The 23,978-nt window shown below is 40.2% G+C and overlaps 1 protein-coding gene across 2 annotated transcripts in view; it reads left to right on the top strand.

The window, feature by feature from the left end:
* Window positions 1-23,978, top strand: part of EFR3A (EFR3 homolog A (S. cerevisiae)) — a 63,206-nt gene that overhangs the window by 30,462 nt on the left and 8,766 nt on the right. The window contains exons 10-18 of one of the 2 annotated variants that reach the window (XM_006879282.1): window positions 991-1,105; window positions 1,803-1,854; window positions 2,636-2,808; window positions 3,564-3,639; window positions 4,862-5,023; window positions 5,341-5,472; window positions 7,132-7,199; window positions 8,379-8,506; window positions 18,893-18,984. In XM_006879282.1, coding sequence (XP_006879344.1) covers window positions 991-1,105; window positions 1,803-1,854; window positions 2,636-2,808; window positions 3,564-3,639; window positions 4,862-5,023; window positions 5,341-5,472; window positions 7,132-7,199; window positions 8,379-8,506; window positions 18,893-18,984 — 998 coding nt within the window. The remainder of the gene's footprint in view (window positions 1-990; window positions 1,106-1,802; window positions 1,855-2,635; window positions 2,809-3,563; window positions 3,640-4,861; window positions 5,024-5,340; window positions 5,473-7,131; window positions 7,200-8,378; window positions 8,507-18,892; window positions 18,985-23,978) is intronic. The other variant, XM_006879283.1, reaches the window with a different exon arrangement.

The following is a 23,978-nucleotide window of genomic DNA, read 5'->3' as shown; positions in this document are numbered from 1 at the left end:
TATTCTCTGCTTTCAGCCAAGATCCATCTAACATCAGCAACAATATCCCTAGTACCACGACCCCTTCTAAACCCAGCCTGGACTTCCGGCAGTTCTCCCAGATGAAGTTCACTTAATTCCTGACTTTTAACAGGACAGTTTAGATTCATAATTTTTTAATTTCTGTTTCAGCAGAAATACCACAGACTTTTCCTCTCCCCTTTCTCTTTTCTAGTCTGCCGACATTGATAAAAGTTTGCCACTGGTTATATGCAAACACTATTCCAGACATTTACTACTTTATCTAAAAAGATACCATTCATATATTATCTCATATATGTACATGATTAAATATACATTGTTGTTGTTGTGTGCTGTCATAGCTCACAGCTGACCTGACCCTCCAGAGGGTTTTCAGAGGCTATTACCTGCATGGAAGGAGATTGTCCATCCTTCTCCCACTGAGCAGCTGGTGGACTCAAACCGCATGCCTTTGGGAATGCAGCGCAGCTTTTGCTGCTGGGCCACCAACGCTTTCTTATTACATGTATGTGATTTAATAAATTGACAAATGAAATAACATTTTTAGGATTATATGTCATTTAACTGCATCAGACTGCATCCAGGGTGCCTCTTAGAGGTGAGGATGATGACATGGCATCACACATGGTTTGTGCATATTGTCAGGAATGAGCAGCCCTTGGGAAAGGCCCTCGTGCTGGGAAACAGAGGGCCGGCAGAGGAGAGGAAGGCTCTGCAGGCAGTGGACTGACCCCGTGACTTCTGGCGTGGGCGTGGGCATGGCGCAGGGTGTGAGGACAGGGCACGGCTCTGACCTGTTGTTCAGAAGGGTCGCTGTGAGTCACAGTCACCCATCAATGGTTAACTTAACACGCTGCTGCAAATGATGGTGTAAAAAGCACAGTCGTCAATTGAAGTGTGAGGCAACAATGTGTTGAAGACAGTTACTGGACGTTTTACTTAAATGTTTGTCATTGATATTTCTCATAGGATTTTTTGGAAGTAACCTACCAGATTATCAGAGGTCAGAAATCATGATGTTCATTATGGGGAAAGTCCCTGTTTTTGGAACAACCACCCATACTATGGATGTCAGTCAACTAGGGTATGGATTCTCCCTTCAAAATACGTATTTGAATTTAATCTTAATTTGTGACTATTGTTTTGCATTTATCTTTGGCCATTAATGGATCACCGTTTTGCTATTTTTTTTCTTCATTTTATTATTTTTGTGTGAGTGTACCATCAAATCAGATCTGACTGGTACAGGAGGAGATTGCCCCTCCTTTCCCGGCAGAGCATCTGGTGGATTTGAACTGTGCGTGTCTGGGATTGTAGTTGCAGCTCCCTTGCCACTAGGCCACCAGAGCTCCCCGGTTTTGCTATTTTTAAATTCTTTTTGAATTGCCTGTCCTGTGTATTTTTATATACATTTAGTGGATGATAAATTTATTGGTAATATTAGCATTAAATGATTTTGCCCATCTCTGTTTTAATTTGAACATAGTTATTGCTTCCTATAAGATTTAATGTTCATGTAGTTACATGTGTAGATCAATCTCCTTAAGAATCAGTACTTTGAATTTTTTCCCTTTGGTTTAAATATGACTTTTTTTTTTAATTAACTCTTTAATTTACATGAAATGTACTTAGAGTACAAAGTGACCTGTGACTTAAACTTTTAAAATCTGTTTAGCTATTTCGTTACTAAAAACAGAGTTTTAAAATCAGTAAGTAATTGCGTATGTAAAAAAAGGATGTGAATTAATACTAATAAAATAATAGTACTTTGTGTATTTTAGGGATTTGGGAACCAGACGGATTCAGATCATGTTGCTGAGATCTTTGCTGATGGTAAGACATTCCAGACATATGACAGACATCTAGACCTTAACAGTTTTATGGATTACATAATTGGTTTTTTAAATAGTCCCCTATTCATTTCAATTCTTGCTCCTCCATGACTTTTTACTTCTCACTTCTATCCTTTTGCTTAAGTCTCCTAAGATGAAAGATACAGAGAGTAGGAATTTGCCATTTTTAGATGAAGCCACTTGATCCATTGAAGGAGTTGGGAGCTTCCCTAAGGTCACATGCTAAAGACTAGAACTTGCACTTGAAATCCAATAATTTTACTTAACAAGTTGCTGCTTCTTTGGAAAATACAAAAAATGCCAAGTTTTCATTTTAAATATAGATGGCTATAGAGTAAGTATATTCAGAATGGGAGGTACTGTACTTATTTTGCAGTAATTGTGTTCACCTTTGAGTCACCTACATATACTGTTTGTGTGGTAACAAGCACAGAGTACCTCCCTGTAGTCTGTTGACCCCAGGTGTTCTTAACTCACTGACATGTGCAGACATATGCTGAGGATAAAGGCAGTATTTGTACAATAGTACACATTCAGTAAGTCTCTACAAGTTTTCTTTTCCTTATCAAAAATATTTTTACAAATTTAGTCAAATGTTTCATCATCTTATAAATTTCCTTTCTGTTTTTCCTCAGATTTTATGTCTGTATTTTCTGTTTCCCTAAGCTCGTGGTTCATAGACAGCAGTTTTAAACTATTCCCTTAAAGAAGCCGTCCTCACAAAGATTATTGTTGGTATTTGTGTTTCTCGCTGTCCCCAGGTAACCTCAGGGTACAAAGCCAAGACAATTGTTACGGCCCTGCCTGGGTCTTTTCTGGACCCTTTGTTGTCACCGTCTCTCATGGAAGACTATGAGCTAAGACAGTTAGTCTTGGAAGTTATGCACAATCTTATGGACCGCCATGATAATCGAGCAAAGCTTCGTGGAATTAGGTAATGTGCCCAATGAAATGGGCATAGTAATAATTATTTTAAAACTCTCTAAACAAATTCATTTAAATATTGCCTTTTTTCTTTTTAAATCCAGGACTTTCAGGTTTAGTTAATTCAGTCTTATTTTGTGTTGGTATTTAGTTATTAATGTATTTAACATAGCAAATGTTTCAGAGTTCTTAAGTGTGTTTTTAAGTTCTCTCATTTAATAGTAGTCACTACATGAATTTTACTTTGTTTTTGATTTATGTTTAGAAATGGCCTTAGACACGATTACATTGTCCAGTTCCCTTTACTTTAATTTGGTAATGACCTAGTGATAAGAAGCTGTGCTGCTATCCTAAAGGCACATAGTTCAAATCCACCAGCTGCTCCACTGGGAAAAGGATGGGCAGTTACTTCCCATGCAGTTTACTGCCTCTCGAAATCCTCTGGAGGGTCAGCTATGAATCAGTTCCTGCATAGACTTATGTAACATACTCACTGAAATGAGTTAAATAGTTTTTCTCCCAAGTATGGTTTCCTTTATGATGTTGTTGTTGTTATGTGCCACCGAGTAGCTTGCATTCATAGCAACCATTTGTACAAGAGCCCTAAACCCTGTTCTATCCTGTGCCAACCTCACTGTCTCTGCCACACCCACTCCCATTACCCCAGTCACGGAATCAGTCCATCTCATCGAGGTTCTTCCTCTCCTGCGCCGTCCCTCTCTGCTCTATGTTATTGATTAAAAATGATGTATTGATTATCTCTAGAATAATACCAGATGTAGCCGACCTAAAGATAAAAAGAGAAAAAATTTGTCGACAAGATACAAGTTTCATGAAAAAGGTAAGATCATCTAATGAAAAATAATGTGTGAAGTACAATAGAACCATGTGAATGTTTGAATAGTTGTACACTGATTGCTAACCTTCAAATTTAGCCATAAATTTAGCTATAACCACACCCTCCTGATGGTATCTTCTTCTACCTAAAGTGTTGGGATGCTGGAATGCTCTTAGAGTTCCCAACTTTCCCCTTTGAGTCACAGGTCCCCTTTAATTCACTCTCCCAAGCGCATGTTCCAAGCTCATGTGCAGTCCCTCTATGATAGCAAGCGTCGCCTTTTTAAACACAGCTAGCCCCACTGAATAAACGGATAGTATTTACTGTGCAATGGCGTTGTTCTGTGCACTGTTTAGGTTCTGAAAATGAGGTAGGCAGGATATCCGCTCTTGGTAAGTGGTGGAACTTTACTGCTATTATGTAGATAAATGTTCTGCACACCTGTTCATTCTATATGCTGTGCAAGTCATTTGAAAAACTGGACTTTATAAAGAATTTGAACTCAGAATAGGAGCAAGACTTAACAACAACCCATGTTAAAGCTGATGACACAGTCTTGCTTGCTGAAATGAGGAAGACCTGAGACACTTGCTGCCCAAGATCAAGGAATACAGCCTTCAATGTGCATACACCTCAGCCCTAGGCCAACAGATAGCCTCATTTACAGTGCACTGAAATGAACACTTCAGACTCAAGATTGTCTCACCTGAACTCTCTCCCACAGCTCTGCCACCATCTCCTTTTTCTTAAGTCAGTCTATAGTGTGCTGTTCCCTTTATTTTTTCACAATTACAGTGAAACTTTGAAAAAAGGTGGACCTTGATGGGATGGCCTTGTTTCTTGGATCTCCCAGATTTTTCTACCTTTATCAGACTACCACATTTCTGCTGCTCATTTTAATGGAAAGTTCCGAGGTTTTCCTTCTCTGACAAGCCTTACCCAGGTTCCAGCTTTTATAGATTTTGCTATATTCCTGAACTCATTTGCATTAGTTACTTAGGATTTGTTCTTTAACTCTACACTGGTTGATAGTTGTATGTTAGTGTTTGTATAGTTATGTGCTAGTGTTTGTCCTAATAATTGGAATACAATTTAACCACATGATCATAAGCTTGAATTTGACGTCTATTTAAGTGAGGTAGTAAGATAGCCACTTGGTGGGAAGTTATATGTATTTGTTCTCTTTAGGTGAAAATGTGTCTTTTCCCTCCATTTCCCCTTTCAGAATGGACAGCAACTATATCGGCACATATATTTGGGCTGCAAAGAAGAAGACAATGTTCAGAAAAACTATGAGCTACTTTATACTTCTCTTGCTCTTATGACTATTGAACTGGCCAATGAAGAAGTGGTTATTGATCTCATTCGCTTAGCCATTGCTTTACAGGTACACTGTTCTGACTGTCTCATTAAAGAAACATTTGCATGAAACAGTTGTTCAATAGAGCTGTGAAACTGTTACTTAGTAAATAAATGGACAGTATGCAGTAGGAGTGCTGTATAGCAAGGAGACCATGAAAGGAAGGAGAGATTTCACTCCTGTAAATGGTAACTTCCTTTTAGTAGATTTTTCTTTTAAAAAAACTGACACTTTTTGTAAGGTGGTAGGTTTCTTTAGCGTTGTGGACTGTGTAGTGCTCCAGCATAATTGTAGAGAAGACACTAATGGAGCCATTGATTGGATGTGTTTGTTTCTCACAAAAGGACAGTGTGATTCTCAACGAGGACAACTTGCCAATGTTCCATCGCTGTGGCATCATGGCACTGGTTGCAGCGTACCTCAACTTCGTCAGTCAGATGATAGCCGTCCCTGCGTTCTGCCAGCACGTCAGCAAGGTGACCTGTGCACCCGAAAAGGGCTGCATTTTATGTAGTGGTGACTGGTTTTCATCTTGGTGGTTGTATGTCAAGTTAGTAAAATAATCCCTTAGAAGTAGGCAGTGACTACACTGGAAGTAGGAACCGCAGCAAAAATTGTAACTGCTATTTTCATCTTTTCCTTGATGCCCATTTTCCTATTAGAGTTTTTTTTTAATATATATTGTTTGGAAAGAATACATGGATTTCTATTTTTAAAATAAATTTTTGTTCTTAAAGATGCATACAGCAGACTGCATACCGAGGCCATAGTTTGTACACGTACTACTTAGTGACAAGGACTTTACTCTGAATTGCCAATCATTCTCACCCTTCTCTTTGGAATTGATCCTCATCCTCCAGCATGAACTCAGTCTTCCCAACAGGTCCTGCTTAACCTTTCAAGTTGCTATTGATGTCCTTTACTAGCTAAGTAGGCTATCGTTGGGTGTAAAGTAGAGTGCGTGGGGGACACGTTTTGTTTAAAGTCTATCTCAGTGCAGTAGTTGAGGGGCTTCTTCCAGGCTCTAGGTTGTAGAAAATCTAGAGTTCATGAGATTTTAAATTTTGTTCCATATTTTCCCATTTTGGAGTACATCATCTTCTTAATGTATAAAGTTTCATCTGATTTCTTTATATGTATTTTTTCCTTTTGAACCATTAATTATGACTCTACATTTTCTCCAGTTACACTAGTCTATTTTAAAAGCAATTTATTTCATGCAAATCTCACAAGTTAAATAATTAATGGCTTCTGAGAGACTTATCTGATGTCACCTAACTATATTTAGCCTTTTTTCCTAATAACTCATTAAATAATTGCATGTACCAGATTCTCTGATGGAGGAGGAGGGACAGTCTCCTCCTGTACCAGTGAGATCCGATTTGACGGTACACACACAAAAAGTTAATGAAGATAAAATAAATTTTAAAAAAATTGCATGTATGATTTAATATACATTTCAAAACTCTAACATATCAGACAAAAAGAAAGTCCACTGTAAAATTTATTACTTAAAGACATTTGTCAAGGAGAACTCCATTTTTATGAAGTTGACCGTACATAACATTTTTGTTAAGTTGACAGTGCTTGCCAAAATGTAAGTCTTTAATACATTCCAAGAAAAAAAACATATTTATTCATTAAATAAACATCTCAGTACATAGTTAGGGGCAGCTGTTAAAGAAATATCCCCAAGCGAGGCCTCACCAAGGCATACCAATCTCCTGTGCACACACCCTTCCAAAAGCAGTGTGGATTGAAGGGGGTAGGCCATGTGTTCTGAGACAGGTTTCCAGACAGGTGTTGAAGAACATGTCTGTACATTCCTATAGTGGTGCCAACCAAATATAATGTAAGATACTAATGTTATTGATTTTATTGCATGGATTTATATTTACCTAATTACCATGATTTTATTATCACTATTTTAAAAAAATAATGTCAAGAGAGGGGACAAAGAAAAAGCAAAAACAAAGTGATCTCTGCATTGAGGTTCTAACCTCGCTTATATTACAAAATAAAATTAATGTCTTTATTAAAAGTTTTTGAAGGCTTTTTTGTTTTATCTTTTAAAAAATTTCTTAGCAAGGTCCTGAGAGGTGTGGTTTTTATTGTTGTTTATGAATCTTTTTCAGGTTATTGAAATTCGAACTATGGATGCCCCTTACTTTCTACCAGAGCATATTTTCAGAGATAAGTGCACGTATGTTAATTCTTACATTTTCGAGAAGGAGTACTGACTTGAGAAACTGATCAGGAATGATTATCTAGAGTTATGCTGTCCTGATCATGACTTTGTGGGGGCGGTATAGTGAGCACCGCTTTGGCCTGGGGGTTAAGGAGTTGCACAGCAAACCTAAAGGCACACAGTTGAAATACCAGCTGTCTTACAGCCGATGAGTCATACCTGGCTCACAGCACGTTACCATCACAGCAATTTTGTATTTGTGTCATTCTGTTGATCTGACTTCTTTCTCTGCACATTAATTGTATCCTGATGCACAGATGATGTTGGCATTCTATTTTAAAAGCAAAGTGTGTCTCTCTTTTTTAAATTATGGAGATACAATTTTCAATGCACATTTTTTAATGTTCTCATAGATAAATAGGGAGTCCTAGTGGTCTAGGGCAGTATGAGGTTGCTGCCAACTCAAGTGCAGGTGGTTCAAATCCACAGGCAACTCCACAGAAGAGAGTTGTGTGATCTCCTCTCATGTGGTTGACCGTCTCTGAAAACCCTCTGAGGGTCAACTCTGAGTCGACTGTTGCCCAGTGACAATGAACATATTTTGGTTTTTTCATATGTAACGGACACTTCTTTAAGAGAATGTAGCATCCTATTAAAGACTTTCAGAAAAATAACAAAGTTCCTTGAACTGTGGGAGAATGTATTAAGGGTGAAAATAAGAAGTCTATGAAACTTTACTCAAACGTTTGGACACTGCGGTGTAAGGTGGTATCAGGCAGTTTCAAAGAAAGTGAGTCCTACATGGTTGGGCCAGCACTTGCTGTGTCTTAGGAGAGCTCATCTGTTTTTCATGAATAGTGAAAAACATTCTGAGTTCATGAAAAGAAACTCACTTTTAATTTCTCCTCTCAGTGAAATTGTTAATTAGCATGAGAGTTGGGGCTTATCTTAGTGATCTTCATCATTTAATGTCTGAGGACTGTCAGTGTAATCTAAGTTCACTACCAGAACAGTATTCCTGAGAGATGATAGAAGGGTCCACATACCACGTATTTTAAAAGAACTCAAATAAGTTGTGCTTATATTTAGAATTTAAGGATATCATTAGCAAGGTTTTTCCCACCTAGAATATTTTACAATTAATTTTGTTCACTAATTAAATAATAATAACTGTTGTTTTACTCAACCTGACAGGCTTCCTAAGTCGTTGGAGAAGCATGACAAAAACCTGTATTTTTTGACCAATAAGATCGCGGAGTCACTGGGTGGAAGTGGATACAGTGTTGAGAGATTGTCTATACCGTACGTACCACAAGTGAAAGGTAAGAGCACAGTGGGCGCTCTGGGGCTGCCGCCTGAGCACGGGTCAGTGATTTTCCATTGCAGAATGGACAGTGAAGATTCATTCTCATGGGAAGACGTACTGTATAGTGAAGCCTTTTACAAATGCTTAAGAGTGGATTCACTTCTGTGGCAAAGATTTGCTCTTAGAAATCAATGCTAAGTCATTTAAGGTCAGCACTTTGAGTCCATGAGTGCACATTGTTATTACACGTGATATTATTATGCTTAAATAATAGTACATTGTTTTTGATTACTTTCAAGTCGAGCATAACTCATAGTGACCCTATGACCAAGGGGCCTGATGCTCCTCTACAACTGTCGACATTTATCAAAGTTCATAGAGTTTCTGGAACATGTTGTTTACAAAGTGGATGCCACTCTTGCTTCCAAACCTGTCATAGTATGTTACTGTTGTTATGTGCCATTTGAGTCGGCTGCGATGTTTAGTGACCCTATGTGCAGCAGCTCTGACCCCTGCCCTGTCCTGAGCCAGTCTCAGTGGTTCTGACACACCAGCCTCCGTCGCCCCAGTTACTGCATCAGTCCTTCTCATCCTGGGTCTCTCTCTCCTGTGTTGTCCGTCCACCCTTCCAAGCATGATGTCCTTGTCTAAGGACCAATCTTATTATACTTAATTATATTTTTCTTCATCAAGGAATACTGTATTTAACCCATAGAAATTGGTAAAAATTCTTCAGTTAATAATTTGGTTTTATTTAACTTCCTCAAGCAGGCAGGTTTTGTCATTGGGGGGCATGCAGCCTGTTGCGTGAGTAAACAGCCGCAGACATCTGATTGGGAATGTCTTTCTCCGTGAGCTGCTCACTTCCTCCTGTTCTTTCAGTTGCCTGATTAGACTATTGTGTTTTAAGGCCAAACTACATGATGTCTTGCATTCAGTTTTCACGTAAAAAATGAAAATTATTTCTTAAACCCTTACTTTATTTGATAACTGTATAAATGCCTATGAATAAATATATATCCATAAATATCTATCTATCTATCTAAAAATAAAAATGCAGTGTTGCAACTCACGGCTTGAATTTGTTCTTCAGTTCCTTCAGCCTAATAAATGCTGAGCAGGTTCTTCCCTTTTGATTTTCTGACTCCAGCTCCTTGCACATTTCATTGTAATACTTTACTCTGTCTTCCCGTGCTGCCTTTTGAATCTTCCCGTGCTGCCCTTTGAAACTTCTGTTCAGCTCCTTAATGTCTTTATCTCTTCCCTTTGCATTAGCTTCTTGGTGCTCTAGTGCAATATTTAGAGTTTCTTCTGACATCCATCTTGGTCTTTTCTTCCTCTGTCTTTGCAGTGACCTTTTACATTCATCCTGGACGATATTCTTGATACCCTCCCACAGCTCATTTGGTCTTTGCTCGTAAATTTCAAGGCCTCAGACCTGTTTCAGAGATGGTTTTGAAATTCAGTCAGGAGAGACTCAAGGTCAAATTTTGGTTCTTGTAGACTTGATTTTCCTCGGCTTATGAGTAGTTGGTGGTCTGTTCCACAATCAGCACCTGGCCTAGTTTTCACAGCTGATATTGAGCTTCTCCAACGATTCTTTCCACAGATGTGATCTGTTTGATTCCTTTGCGTACTATCAAGTGAAATCCAAGTGTATAGCCTGTGTTTATGTTTCTTATAAAATGTATTTATAATGAATATGTCACTGTGCAAAATTCTATCCTTCTATCTCCATCTTCATTTCTGTCACCAAGTCCACATTTTCTGACTACTGATCCTTCTTCCCTGTTCCCAACTTTTGCATTCCAGTCACCCATTATTATTAATGCATCTTGTTCTGCAAAAGTTTATAGAAATCTTCTATTTCCTCCTCTTTGTCTCTGGTTATTGGTGAATGTATTTGAATGATGGTGGTATTTGCTGGACTTTCTTGTATGTGTATGCGTATTACCCTGTCACTCACAACATTGTATTTCAAGACAGATTTAGAAATGACTTTTTAAATATGAAAGCAACTCCATTTTTTCCTCACATTTTCATCTCCAGCATAGTAGATCTTATGATCATTTGACTCAAAATGTCTCATGCCAGTCCATCTCATTTTGCCAATACCTTAGTATGTCAATATTTATGTGGGGATCACAACTAACTATGGCTGACTCAGAGAAGAGTGGGAATCCCTGAACACTTGATAATGCTTATGCAAAACCTATACTTTGACCAGGTGGCAGTCATCAGAACAGAGCAAGGAAACAATGCATGGTTCAAAATTGGGAAGGGTGTGTGCCAAGGATGTGTCCTATTTCCATATCTTTTTAATTTATATGCAGAACAGATTATCTATTCAGGAGACTGGGCTCTATGAGGAGAAATGTGGCAACAGGATTTGAGGAAGACTCATCAACAGTGTGCTCTATGCAGATGACATAACTCAGCTTGCTGAAATTGAGGAGGACCTGAAACACTTGCTGCAGACGGTCAAGAACTGCAGCATTTAATGTGGATTGAAGCTTAATAGAAAGAAAACAAAGGTTCTCACCACTGGGCCGATTGGCAGCATCGTGATAGATGGTGAAGAGATTGAGATTGTTAACAGCTTTAGTTCGCTTGGCTCTGCAGTCAACATTCTTGGCACCAAGAAACCAGGAAATGAAAAGTCAAATTGCATTGGGAAAGTCTGTTGTAAGAGACCTCTCCAAAGTACTGAGCAGCAACAATGTCAGTCTGGAAACTAAGGTGCACCTGATCTAGGCCATAGTCTTTGCAGTTACTTTCTGTGCGTCAGACAGCTGGACAATGACTAGGAATGATAGAAGGAAAATTGATGCCTTTGAGCTATATTGTTGGAGAAGAGTACTGAATATGCCATGGACTGCTAGGAGAACAAACAAGTTTGTCCTGGAGAAGGTGAAACCGGGCTACTTCTTGGAAGCAAGGATTCTTTTTTTTTTTTTTTTTTAATTTTTTTTTATTTTTAACTTCGCTTTTATTGTTGGCATAATTACAGATAGAGACAGAAGGACCACAACCAGAGTAAGAAACAAATAAACCCACAAAATATATATATATATCCCGAGAGGTGACCCACAGTCGATTGATGGAAAAACAATAGGCACGTTTCTCTAATGCATTTCTGTGGCGTCGAGATTTCTAGACTGAACGTGTCTTGCCTGTTTGCTCTGAAAATACTGCTAACAAGGCTGGGTCACCCAAAACACCAAAGATCGCTTAAAGGAAGGACACGAGATATTTACCCTCAAATCCCACAACTACTACACAACTCTTTTTTTTAAAACCCGGGTTTTCTAGAGTTCTTCCTATACTTTCCTCTCCACACTTCACACACAGAGTAATGACCACAGCCCAGCGTGTGGCCAAACAAGCTGAAGGAATCAGATCTAGATGGTAACAGTAGTTGTTGGGCGGAAGCAAGGATTCTGAAGCTTTGACGTACTTGGGACATGTTGCAAGGTGGTATCAGTCCTTGGAGAGGGTGGAGGAACAGCACAAGAGAGAACGACCCTCGATGATACGAATTGATTCAGTGACTGGGGTAATGGGAGTAGTTGTGTCAGAGACAATAAGATTGGCATAGGATAGAGCAGGGTTTAGGGCAGGGTTGCTGTTAGTCACAGGCAACTCAGTGGCACATAACATACATGCAGTAATCAAATATGTCTTAGTTGATGACTGCAAAAAACTTATAGATATTATTGTTCTATATTACTCATGTTTTTATATACTTAGAAATAAATATGTAAGTAGTTCTACAGTCATCAGTGTCAGACATGTCAGTCCCATTTTATGTGTCATCGAGTTGATCTCAGCTCATCACAACCCTGAGAACTTCAAAAGGAAAACCCTCTGCCGTCTTCAGTCCTCACTGCGTTTAAGCCCGTTGGTGTAGCCGTTGTGTCAGTTGCATCGAGGGCTGCTTTTTACACTGAGTCTCGGCTTTTCCAAGCATGGGGTCCTTCTGCCAGCACTGGTCCCTCCTCATAGCATGTGCAGAGACATCAGATGAGCATCTGACATCTTCACTTACGGAGACTTCTGGCTTCACTTCTTCCGGGGGAGATTTGTTTATTCTATTACCAGTCCAAGGTGTAGCAGACATCCTTCACCAACACTGTCATTCAGACGCATCAGATCTTTTTGGAGCTTCCTTATTCATTATCCAGATTTCGTGTGCCTTTGAGATAATGGAAAATGTTTTGGGTTCAGCAAAGTACATCTAAGTCCTTACAGTGACATCTTTGCTTAACACTTTAAAGAGGTCTTTTTACAGCAAATTTGCTTAATGCAGTATTCATATTTGATCTCTTTATAGCTATTTCTGTAGCATTAATCGCCAATGTAAGTCAAGGCTTGACTGCTGCAGTACTTTCTCCATTTTCATCATGCTGCTTATTGATCCACTTTTGATTATTTACATATAATGTTGAGGTGTGTTGTTGTTGTTGTTGTTAAGTGCCTGCAACTCATAGTGACCCTGTGTCCAGTAGCTCTGACCCCTGTCCTATCCTGAGCCAGTGTCTCTGACTCTGACACAACTACGCCTATTGCCCGAGTCATGCCTTGGAGTTGTGGGATTGGAGAAGAGTACTGAGTACCCCATGGCCTGTCAGAAAATGAGCACAGATCTGTCTTGGAGAAAATAGCCAGTGCTCCTTGGAGGCAGGGATGACAAAGCTCCATCTCATGGATTTTGAGCGTGTCACGAGGCAAGGCTGTTTCTTGGAGAGAGACATCATGCTTGGAAAGGTCAGTGAAAGACAAGCAGACTCTCAACCAGATGAATTGACACAGTGACCGCTGCAGTGGGATTGAAGGTGTCGGAGATGATGAGGACACAGGAGACGACAGAGGTCCCATCTGTGTTCGTAGCGTCACTAGCAGTTGTACTCAGCGGCACCTAACACAACAAAAGCAAAGGTCTTTGATCTTCATCAGTAAGTGCTTCAATATTTTTTTCACTTTCTATGAGCATTTGATAGAGATATCTAATATAAGTTAGATTTGTATGGTCATCAAGTAAATTGATGGTATGAGATACCCATTCTGTTGAGTTTCATTTTTTACTTAAAAACTGAATGCAAGACATCATGTAGTTTTGCCTTGAAATACAACAAATTTATTTCAGGTAGTGGATAAGACAGAAGGACATACACACTACACCGAGATAAGAGAAGTGTGTAGAGTTGTTTTCATAGCACGCAGTCTGTTGCCTCTAAGTGACAAGACCCCGTGCAGAGGGTAAGTCCAGAGCTGCTGACTGCTGCCTGTTTGAATCCAGCCAGTGGCTCTTCTAGAGAAAATGCTGGCTGTTTGCTCCTATCAGCATTACACTGAGGAAACAGTGGAGCCCGGGCTTCTGCTGGGACGCGTCTGCACAGAGCTGTCTGTGGGTGAGCACTTCACCAGGCAAGAAGAACCGAGAGGCACTTTGCTTTGTTCTTCAATAAAGTTTCTGTCGTTGCTGTTGTACACCTCTCATCATTCAGATTAAAAGGTCACCGGATGTGTCACGTAGGGTTTAGATTTTCCTGAGCCTGAGTCAACATGTTAAATACTATCCGGTTCATATATTCACTTTTACGCAAACATTTGCCCTATTTTTCTCCTATAAAATTAAAAAATGTAATGTTTTGGTGTTTAATTTTCTGGGTAATACGCCTTCCAATAGCTTAATGTCTAGAAATGTGTGCTTAGATGATAGTTCTGTAAGAGCACTGCTTGGCTTCCGTTAGGTAATTTGTGGATTAATCACCTTGTAAATACCTATACATCTGATGATAGTGATCTAAAATACACACATTTATTATGATGATGATTCAGAGTAGTCTGAGCTTTTGTGGTCATCTTTGCATTTTCAGTTAAATTCCATACTTTGAAAATGTCTATTATTCATGAATTCCTTGGCGTAATAATAAAAGTGCTAAGAGCAAATGTTAGTAGAGCTTTCTAATCTAAAAGGAGTTTTTAAAATCTCGTTTTTGTAATTTGTATTTAGCTCTCTTTCCTTTAGGCAAAAAGCCTCGTAAAGCCAGGCACAGGCACAAAGGTAAACCCAAGGCTCGCTTTGGCCTCCTGCACCCCCTCGCTAGGACAGTAGCTTTAGTGAAGTTTGCCTCTTAGAAGATGGACTCCATGCCTCCCCGTTTTCTGTAGGTAGAAGCATAGTTGCTATTTTCACTCTCTGTTCCCGTAGCAATAGTTTCTTTTTACCTTTATTGTTTCCTTTACTCTGTTTCTTTAATTCTTAGCTATTTTTATTGACGCTCTGAGACTTTTCTTAAAAAACCCCTTAATTGATTCGCTCTTCCTCATGTTTTCCCATCCCTGACAAAGCTCCTTAATCCCTGCCTCCCAACTGAAAGGATTCGGAGTGTTTTGAGTGTGCGTTTTTCTCCATCACTGCATAGAAACCCGGCAGCATGAGTAAGATTTTCCTGATTTACAACAGCTGTGGCAGTTTACAATCATTCTCTATGGCACGTGGATCCTCTCTTAAGGATCAAAAGCAGGAGTCAAAAGAAACAGTCATACCTAATGGGACAGTTCAGAACACTAGCTGTAGAGTTCCTTTTTATCTTAAATCATCTCCTAAAAGTTGGCATGAATAGTCTTGAGTTTAGGCACATGCTAAATGCCACACCTCACAGTCAGCACTCTCTCTCAGCTGGCCCTTCAGAGATCCCAGTGGCCTGTGTCAAAGTGGCTTTGTGACCTTGGAAGTTCAGGATCTTGGGACAGGCATGCTAGGAGAATATTGGAACCAAGTTTGGTGGCCAGGATTATTTTCAACTATGAGAAATCGCCATGCTGAGCCAGAAGCAAGTCCTGTTTTCATTCTGCAGATACAGATTTCATTCTAGATGGAATTTTGACTTTTTCTATAAAAGCAAAAAAAGTATATCCCTGTGCGTAGTATGAAAATTGTGTCATTTTATGTGTTGATAAATTATCTGTGGAGTGTCACTGTCCCAGTTAATGTATGATTTTTTTTTTAAATGCAGTTAAGACAGTTCTGTTTGTGGCTGTATAAAATGATGTTGGGCGTCATCTAAGGGAGCTGTGGGCTTTTTTTCTCCTTGGACATCTCAGTGCAGTGGGGATGTGTATTATGTGCATAGTACACTAGGTGGCAGCAAAATACCACCAAAGGAAGTTAGGCTTTGCTAAAAAATAAAAAGCCACATCTTCAGGCATAGTTTAAAAACAAAAAAGAATTAAGTGACAGTGACTGTTGTGAACAACACATCTAAAACACAGAGAAGTGTGAGGTGCAGGACTGGGAAGGATAAGGAAACAGTGTGGTGTCAGGGGATTTCCCCCCACCCAGAGAAGATGGGGTGAGGAGCAAGGACCCCAGGCTGCATGCCTCAGGTAGGCTGACATGGGGTGTGCCTAGAGCTGGCGGCTCAGGAATGGACCTGGTTGGGCCCTGGCGGCAGGGTAGGGGTACTCCATTCTCTTACATCTGTTGTAGAACCCCCCCCTACTTCTCTGTGGATAGACGGATGTGATGTCTAAATGTACTTGTGACTGGTCTTGTCTGCCAACACCTTTTAGCAGGTAATTCTTCAGATTCAACAGGAAAAAAACAAGTTCTGAGGATTTGAGGGTACAGTTCCTAATGAATTGTCTTTCTTTTTCCAGTGTCCAATCTTAGGGTTCACCTCTCCTTACTCTGTTTGCTTTCTGTTCTCCCACTGATTTTTGCCACTCAGCACCTCATCTCCCAAAATGTTTTAATTTCCTTCCCAGGCTTCAGTGTGATGCCTCCGCACAGCCCTTTATATATTACCCTGTGAGAATATTACTTTTTCCTCATTTTGAGTTCTTACGAGATCCTGACAGTTCCCTTAGAAGCTGAAGGATCAGAGTGAGGAACATATACTCTCCTTTACAGGTGGCGTTGGTAATTCTTACATCACATGATCATGAACGAAACACATTTCAGTGTCTCCATCACCTCGGATAAGCTGTGGTGATGGAATGTCTAAGCACTTGAGCCCACCAGCCACCCCTCACAGAAAGAGGCCGCACAGTTGGCTTCTCAAAATGAGTTAGACCAGAAACACTGTGCAACACTTCTCCTCTGTCCAGGAGGGTTGCTGGGCATCAGAATCAGCTCAACAGCACATAGCGCATTAACTCAGGAACAGCCACATGCAGAAGATTAAACGTTTTCAACCTGAAAACTATGTCCTGATTTGTCACAGCTGAGTATGTGTCTGTCCTGTCCCTCCAGCCTGCCTGCAGCAGAGCCAAGTCGGCTCTGTCCCCCAGCCCACCTGCAGTAGAGCTGAATGACTGCCAAAAACCATCACTAGATTCCTTGTGTGACTTCCAGAAAGACTGCACACTCATTTACATGACTACGGTCCAAGGCCCTGTAAACACAGGAAGGTTTCCATCAAGGGAGCTCACTCGTAACTGATAGTGAAGTTTTGTCACCTAAAAGAAAGGGATGCACAGGAAGATATTAAGAAGTGACATCATGTTTAAGAAGGCCTTGAAAGAAGACTTTTACTAGGGAGGAGAGTGAGTAAAAGAGCTGGAGAGCAGTGTTCAGTGGAGGTCCCTGTCTACAACAGAGCCTAGAAGACAGGTGATTGGACAGTGGACACACGCCGGGGCAGTTAAAATGAGTGTTGGCTTGGACTGACTTTCTTTGAGGGAGCATTGGGTTTGGGGAGTTAGGTGGCTTAATTGGTGTGGTCACAAAGAAGGCAAAGTGTGCCATCAGTTGGGTATTTGAGTGAGGTCCAGTGGTTCCTCACTAGCGGCAGTTTTGCCCCTGTAAATGGCTGGCCATGCCTGGACACATCTTTACATTTTTTTATTGTCACAATTGGAGGAAGGAGGATGCAACAAGCCTGTGGTGAGTAGAGGCCAGGCATGCTGTTAAACATCCTACAGTGCACAAGAGACCACGCTGCAACAGCTGTCTGGCCCAAAGGGCTTCTAGTTTAAGAACCTTGGGTTAGATTATGCTGTCTTGGTGGCTGTGGCATAAAGATTTCTGTCCTGCTCTCTCTAGTGCCTTGGGGTTGGTTGAGGCTCGGCTTCCCATTACCTGTGCTCTGGAGTGCAGGCTGCTGGAGCAGTCACCATCTGGATTATTGCTTCTGCTTTAATGGCCAAGACTAGTCACATAGACCTGCCCACCACAGAGATGAGGAACTCCAGTTCTCCCATTTGCCTGGAAAGAGGGGAAGCAACCATTTTTCATCAATAATGCGGTTTATTTCCATGGGGAGCCACTTTGGATCAGAGAGGAGTCAGTCAGAGAGCAGCTAGTGTCTTCATCCATGTCCATTTTACTTGCTTCAGTAGATTAAAAATGTGTGCAAAGTGGATTAGAAAAAGGAGAGTTGCCGGACTGTGAAGTGGCTTAGTGCTGTTAGACTAAGATTCTGAACGTACGCGTTCCAGCTGTTGGGAACATTGCAGGCATGTCTGGTCACTGAATTTCTTAGCTCTTAAAGTGGCTGGGAAGGCTGGCACAGTGCAAACCTGCAGAGTAAGCAGCCTTCCCCATCCGTCTCAGTGTGCCCTATTTCTGATGTGGCCATGATGTGAAAAAGCTAAAACAGCACTCTGACAGGAGTCTCTGTTTAGAAAGAAAAGTGGCTGATTTTAGAAACAACTTTGGTTGCAGTGTGGAAGCTTAAATGGAAGGGGGAGATGTATTGGCAGGACTAGGGAGGAAGCTGTTACGAAGAACCTAGATTAAGAATGGGACTTCGGAATGATGGCCCTCCTGAAAATGAATAGGCCAGTGTAGCGAGGACGGTAAGTTCAGGAATGTGGGGTTTTAGGAGGAAGTCTTATGAGGACAATGGGGCTGGGATTATAATTGCACAAACTATGAAACTCAAGTGTGTATATTTTGAAGTATCACCTAGTAATTGTTGACGTTGCTGCTCTTTAGAAATGTCCTATTTTTTAGAAGATGATAAATCTATCTTATTTCAGTTCACTCCCATTAATTTTGTTTTGTAGTCTGCTTCATGAAATTTTAAAATGTGAGAATACATTATTTTTTTAGAACAAGAAGACAAACTGCCTTCATTTTATGAATTTTTTTTTAAATATGAAAAAGGTATAGTTTACAAGTGGAAATCTGCAGTTTATAAAGGAAAACTCTGGTGGCACTGTGATTAAGCACTTGACAGCGAACAGAAAGGCAGTGGTTTGAACCCACCAGCCACCCCTTGGGAGGAAGCTGAGGTGTTCTGCTGCCGTAAGGATGTGCAGCCCATGAAATCCTCCAGGGGCAGCGGTGTTGACAGGTTTACTGTGAGTTGCAATCAACTCAGAGACAGTGTGTCTTGTTTGGTGAATTTCTAATTAGCAAATAACAGGAAAAAAACCATTTTTATTTTAGATGAAGATCGACTTTCTAGAAGAAAAAGTGTTGTGGACACTGTGTCTATCCAGGTGGATATCCTGCCCAACAGCATTCACTCAGACGATGTGGTGAGTTGTCAAAGTCCATGGACTATTTCCTTGAAGTGGGTATCATGTCAGAAGTGATTTTGCCTCTCCACACTTTCAGACAGCAAAGTAACAAGTCCTAAATTATCCCTTACTCTACTAGAGTGCTAATTGGAAATAATAAATTTAACCTCGAGTTTATTTATATCTTACAGGACTTATTTCAGCTATTAATAAAGATACATAAACTTGATAGTATATCGCACAATATTGTTACATTTCATGTTTCAAATGTAATACAGTGGAGAAACTATGAAATCACTAAGATTTATTTTATACTTAAGAAATGTTACCTGATCCATGATAGACACCAAGGTGTGAGAATATAATACATAATTTGGCCCAAATTTGTTGGAAGATGTAGGAGTGGGGTGCTATGTAAGGGGTGGGGGCACCACAATTTACAGGAAAAGAGCTTTGTAACAGTCACCCAGAGCCACAGTGTCGTCAAGAACCTGCACGCATGGTTGAGAGGTGGTCCTGAATCAAACTTGTCGCTTGTTTCCAAAAAGAAAGAAATATTACTAAATTTTGTTATTTTAGGAGATTTAGGAAACATAAATTATGAGAGTAAATACAATTGTATATTCCTGCAATACTTTCTTTTGAAGTCAGAAGATCATCCCTGTTTTAGAATGTTTTCACACACTGTGATCATCGTAGCATTTTGGATGCGGGATTTGTAAGGGATTTCTCATAGTTTAGGCTGCATCCCTGAGCTTGTGAAGGGCTGTGATTTATGTGAAGCATCATAGAGTAAATGCTCCGCTCCTGTTTGAGTAGAGCACAAGAGTGTCCCCTCCTGAGTCACAGGTGAGAGTGCAGCCAGTCTTCTAAAGGCTTACTCCACACACAGCACCAGAGACCTGTTTGGTCGTCTGTGACTGAAATGCCAGCTAGTCGAGCCAGCCTCCTGTTGTGTGTATTGTTCACTTTGCTGGTAGTTCATTATGTCTCATTGGATAGCAGAATAAAATAGTGTCTCTGTGAGAAAAGAGGAGAGACGTTGTCTAAAATCATGCTTTTTCAGCCTTCTGTCTCCTTCCTACTTCCACCAGTTAATTTGTCTTTAGTGATTTAATTCCTGGTGGTGAGGGTTACAGCTGACTACCATAGTTTGCATGGTGATCAGATCCCCATTATGTAAAATTAATTTGTTTATGAAGAGATTATCAGCAAAACACCACAAGTATTTAAACAGATGACTGTTCATTTTGAAAATTAAGACTCAAAGTTGAACTTTAAGGCTGGTTAATGTTTTGTACCAATTTAAGGCTCAAGAAAAATTGCCTTCCCTACTTTCCCCTCTTCCTTCAAACCATTTCAGTTTATACCCTCATCATTGATAAGAATGGTCTATCTTTTAATGATTTTATATTAAGGCATGAAGTTTATTCACAACAGAAGTTTTTTTATTTTTATTTTACTGAATGGCATGATTATATTACCTGCTAGTTAAAAGTCCCCTAATAGGGTCACCATGAGTTGTCCTCGACTTGATGGCATCAAACAACAACAACAATACGAATGCTAGCTTTTCAGAAGTCCTGTGAATTACTTTCATTGGTTATACCTGTAACGTAGCTTACCTGGCGCCCCTGGAAAGTCTGTGGTCAGATGTCACTGAGCACTTTGGAGTTGCAGACTCATTTACCAGTGTGGAATCCGCTCACATTCTAGACACGTTTTTTCAAATGCCAGAAGAGAGGATCACATTGCTTCTAGGCTGAAACATATTTGTTCCTATCATAGCATGAACAGCAGAAAGTGGCATCAGTTAGGCATTCACCAGTGTAACAAAATATCAAATGAATGGCCATTTAAATAATAATTATAAGAAAGTCACTTATTTTAAAAGAAACATTATTCTTTTATCTATTCAAAATTATTTGAAGTTTGCCTACTGTAGAGAGTATGATTTGCTAACCAGAAGGTCAGCTGTTCAGATCTTATCAGTAGCCTCCTTCCGCTTCATATATTCGATAGCGGGTAACTATGAATCAGAGTCAACTTGATGACAGTAGGTCAGGTTCATACTTACAAAAAAGTAAAATAAGAGCCGGAAGTGTGTTTAGATGCTCACTAAAAAGAGGAAACCATGACATATGCCCCAGGGCCATGAGCATCTCTCTGAAAGGGCCGAGGGAGTAAGAAGAACACAGCTCCTCACTGGCCTAGAGCAGAAGGAGCCCGTAGCTGGGCCCCAGGGTGCCTGTAGAGCCCCACCAGCAGCAAGTGCTTCGTGTCTTCATTGCCGACTCGCAGGTTCATGCTATGGTATTAACAGTGGGGTTTATTAGGGTAAGAAAGTGGGAGAGTGTGAGAAGCAAAGAATATCACCCAAAATGAGTCCAGATTTTATTCCAGCAGTTCCAAGACACCACTCCTGGGTTAGAACAGGTTCCGGTTTCCATTCATTGTGCAGCTTTTCCTTCCAACAGCAAAGCCAAGAACAGCGAAACCCATCTGTGACCACCACAAATGCAAGAAGCCTCAGGTCACCTTGCCACTGTTTGCCCACAGCAGTGCCACAGTCTCTTCACCCCAGGTTCTCGTTCTTACCAGGGTTTTGCCTCCCTGAGCTTTATGCGCCTCAGGTCTTGCTGCTGAGTGTGGGAAGTACGTCACTTCTCCTAGTCCCACAGCTAAGGCTGATTTGCAAGACCGTGTGTCTGCAGTTAAGGTGGCTGGAGACTAGAGGTTAAATGACTTTAAAATGCCAACTTTAGTCTAACCCCACAATGCAGACCGTACCAAACTTCTGTTCTCTCCAGATACGACTCAGCTTCTTACATGGAAGTCCTGCTCCACTTGAGATCTGTTGGTTTGAGCATTTGCAATTCAAACCATAGCCCATTATGAATTTCTTAGTAAACATTTTCTACATTTTGCCATGTAGTTAGGTAGACAGATCACATTACCTCAAGTTTTTAAGACGATAATAACTAGAGTATAGACTTTTCTTGCTTCTTGAGTTAAAATTAACTAATAGAATACAGCATCTTATGCAAATGATCCTTTAACCTCTTATACAAGTAATCCTCAATTTATAATAAGGTTCCCTGTCACTGTCATAAATCAGTTCTGTCTGTCAGAAGTTGGATGCCTCAGTTTTCACTATTGCTGCCTTTTATTCCCAGTATCTTTTTAAATTCAGCTTTTTATTGGTTGGCATCAAGGTCTTGATAGTGAAGTCAACTCTGAGGCTTATGTGGAATTCAGTTGTTACATGTCATTACAGCTCTCGAGATCATCTTCATTTAGACCAGGCTCTAGCCTGCTCTGCTACATTGCCTTGAACAGGAAATCATCACAGTAAACTTCTGAGACTAAACTCCTGACAGCAGCTCAACAAACCACACACTGCAACATGTATGTAGGACAAAAAAAATTATCAGTGGCCTCATTAGAAACTAGTGCACCATCTCCCTACACACCCACACAGCTAGTTTTCCCCCTGGAGTTGGAAAAGGTTGCATTTTGGTTGAACACCAAATGAAATAAATGCCTTGTATTTAATAAGTAAATTGTATTAAAAATATGAATCATTAAATAGTAGTACAAAACTCTTATTTGCCTTTTCATTAGCTTTTAAAATAAAGTGTGAGGTGAGATTGAAGCCAAATTACAAAGATGGTCAAGAACTGGGCGTATGATTTAGTAGGAAGTGGGGAACCACTGACATTCAGGTAGTGTTATTGTCAGAACTGTCCTTTCCTAAGAGGACTGTCTGGGGGTGCGGCCAGGCTCGATAGGAACATAGTGCCTGAGCATGATCCGGAGGTGCTTTTAAGAGTGCACGCTCACGAACTGAGGAGTTGAGTGAGAATAGCCAGAGGAGAGAAGGAGAGCTGGTGTCTTAGAAATGAATGGATAGGACCTTTCACTGGGTAAGAAACAAGGTGTAAGAGAAATAGAGGTTGTGGAGATGTGGGCAGAATGACCTGGAAGTATTTGATACTGGAAGAATGCATCATAATTATCTAAGAAAAACAATTATAATGAGGAAGAGTCGGCAGGGTAAGGTCCTTCAGCTTCTCCTCTGCGACTGAACAAGTAATAAAATTCTACTTAAAACAGTGCTGACCTTCTAACTTCTTCCTTGTTATTTCCTCATAACATAGTTGTCTAAAACCCTCTTTTTAGACTAGGTTAAAAAACCTTCAAAGTCTCTTAGGCAATTCTAAGACCAACGGTGGGTTGTCTTTTTATTGAAATATTAGATTTATTCTGGTACAAATAATTGACCAGCTAGAGCCTAATCTTAATATGTCTGCTTCAAATATCTAGAACAAAGCAACTGAAGATTCCCAAGTCTAATCTGACTTCATCTAGCAATCCTCAGTAGACACGCTGAGGGGGTGGAACCCTTGCTGCTCGATTGCCCGCTAAAGCCTTTGTTACAGAGAAGCGAAGGTGCCGAGTGTCAAGTATTTTGCTTTTGTTAGTCTTTTTGCCTTAGATTTAGCAAAAGAGGTCCCTGAGTGAAAATGAAGGATGACAGAGGCCCAGGCTCATGTATCTGAAGCATTTACGTATTGTTTCTTAGTCCATGTCCAAAGGTGTGGTGGTGAATAGATACACTGGAGCTTCTGAAAATGTGCTGGTGCCACAAATTGTATTATTCACATTATTTACTTAAAGCAGTTTTTTCCATACCTTTCGCATACCTAAAATGAAAAGATTTGAGAAACCCATAAAAAATACCTCAGGGAGAACAAAACTTAGTGGTTGGCCTTAGAAGATCCAACATACGCTTATTTAAAGATACCGATTAATCATACTTGCTGAACATGTGCCAAAGTGGTGAATCTTTTAAACCATTTAAAGTCGTATTTGATTTGTAATCTCCATGTGGCACCAGAATATAAAGGCTGTGTGCACACTTAGTTCTCACTGGTCACATGGCTAAAATGTATTTCCATAGAAGCCTGGCCCTGAATCTCTCTCAGAGCATTGCTCATGCATGCACTTCA

This window comes from Elephantulus edwardii, unplaced genomic scaffold (genome assembly GCF_000299155.1).
Source record: "Elephantulus edwardii isolate Elephantulus edwardi_28Jun2011 unplaced genomic scaffold, EleEdw1.0 scaffold00003, whole genome shotgun sequence".
In the NCBI taxonomy this organism is placed as follows: domain Eukaryota; kingdom Metazoa; phylum Chordata; class Mammalia; order Macroscelidea; family Macroscelididae; genus Elephantulus; species Elephantulus edwardii.
This window is presented reverse-complemented; position numbering and strand designations above follow the sequence as displayed.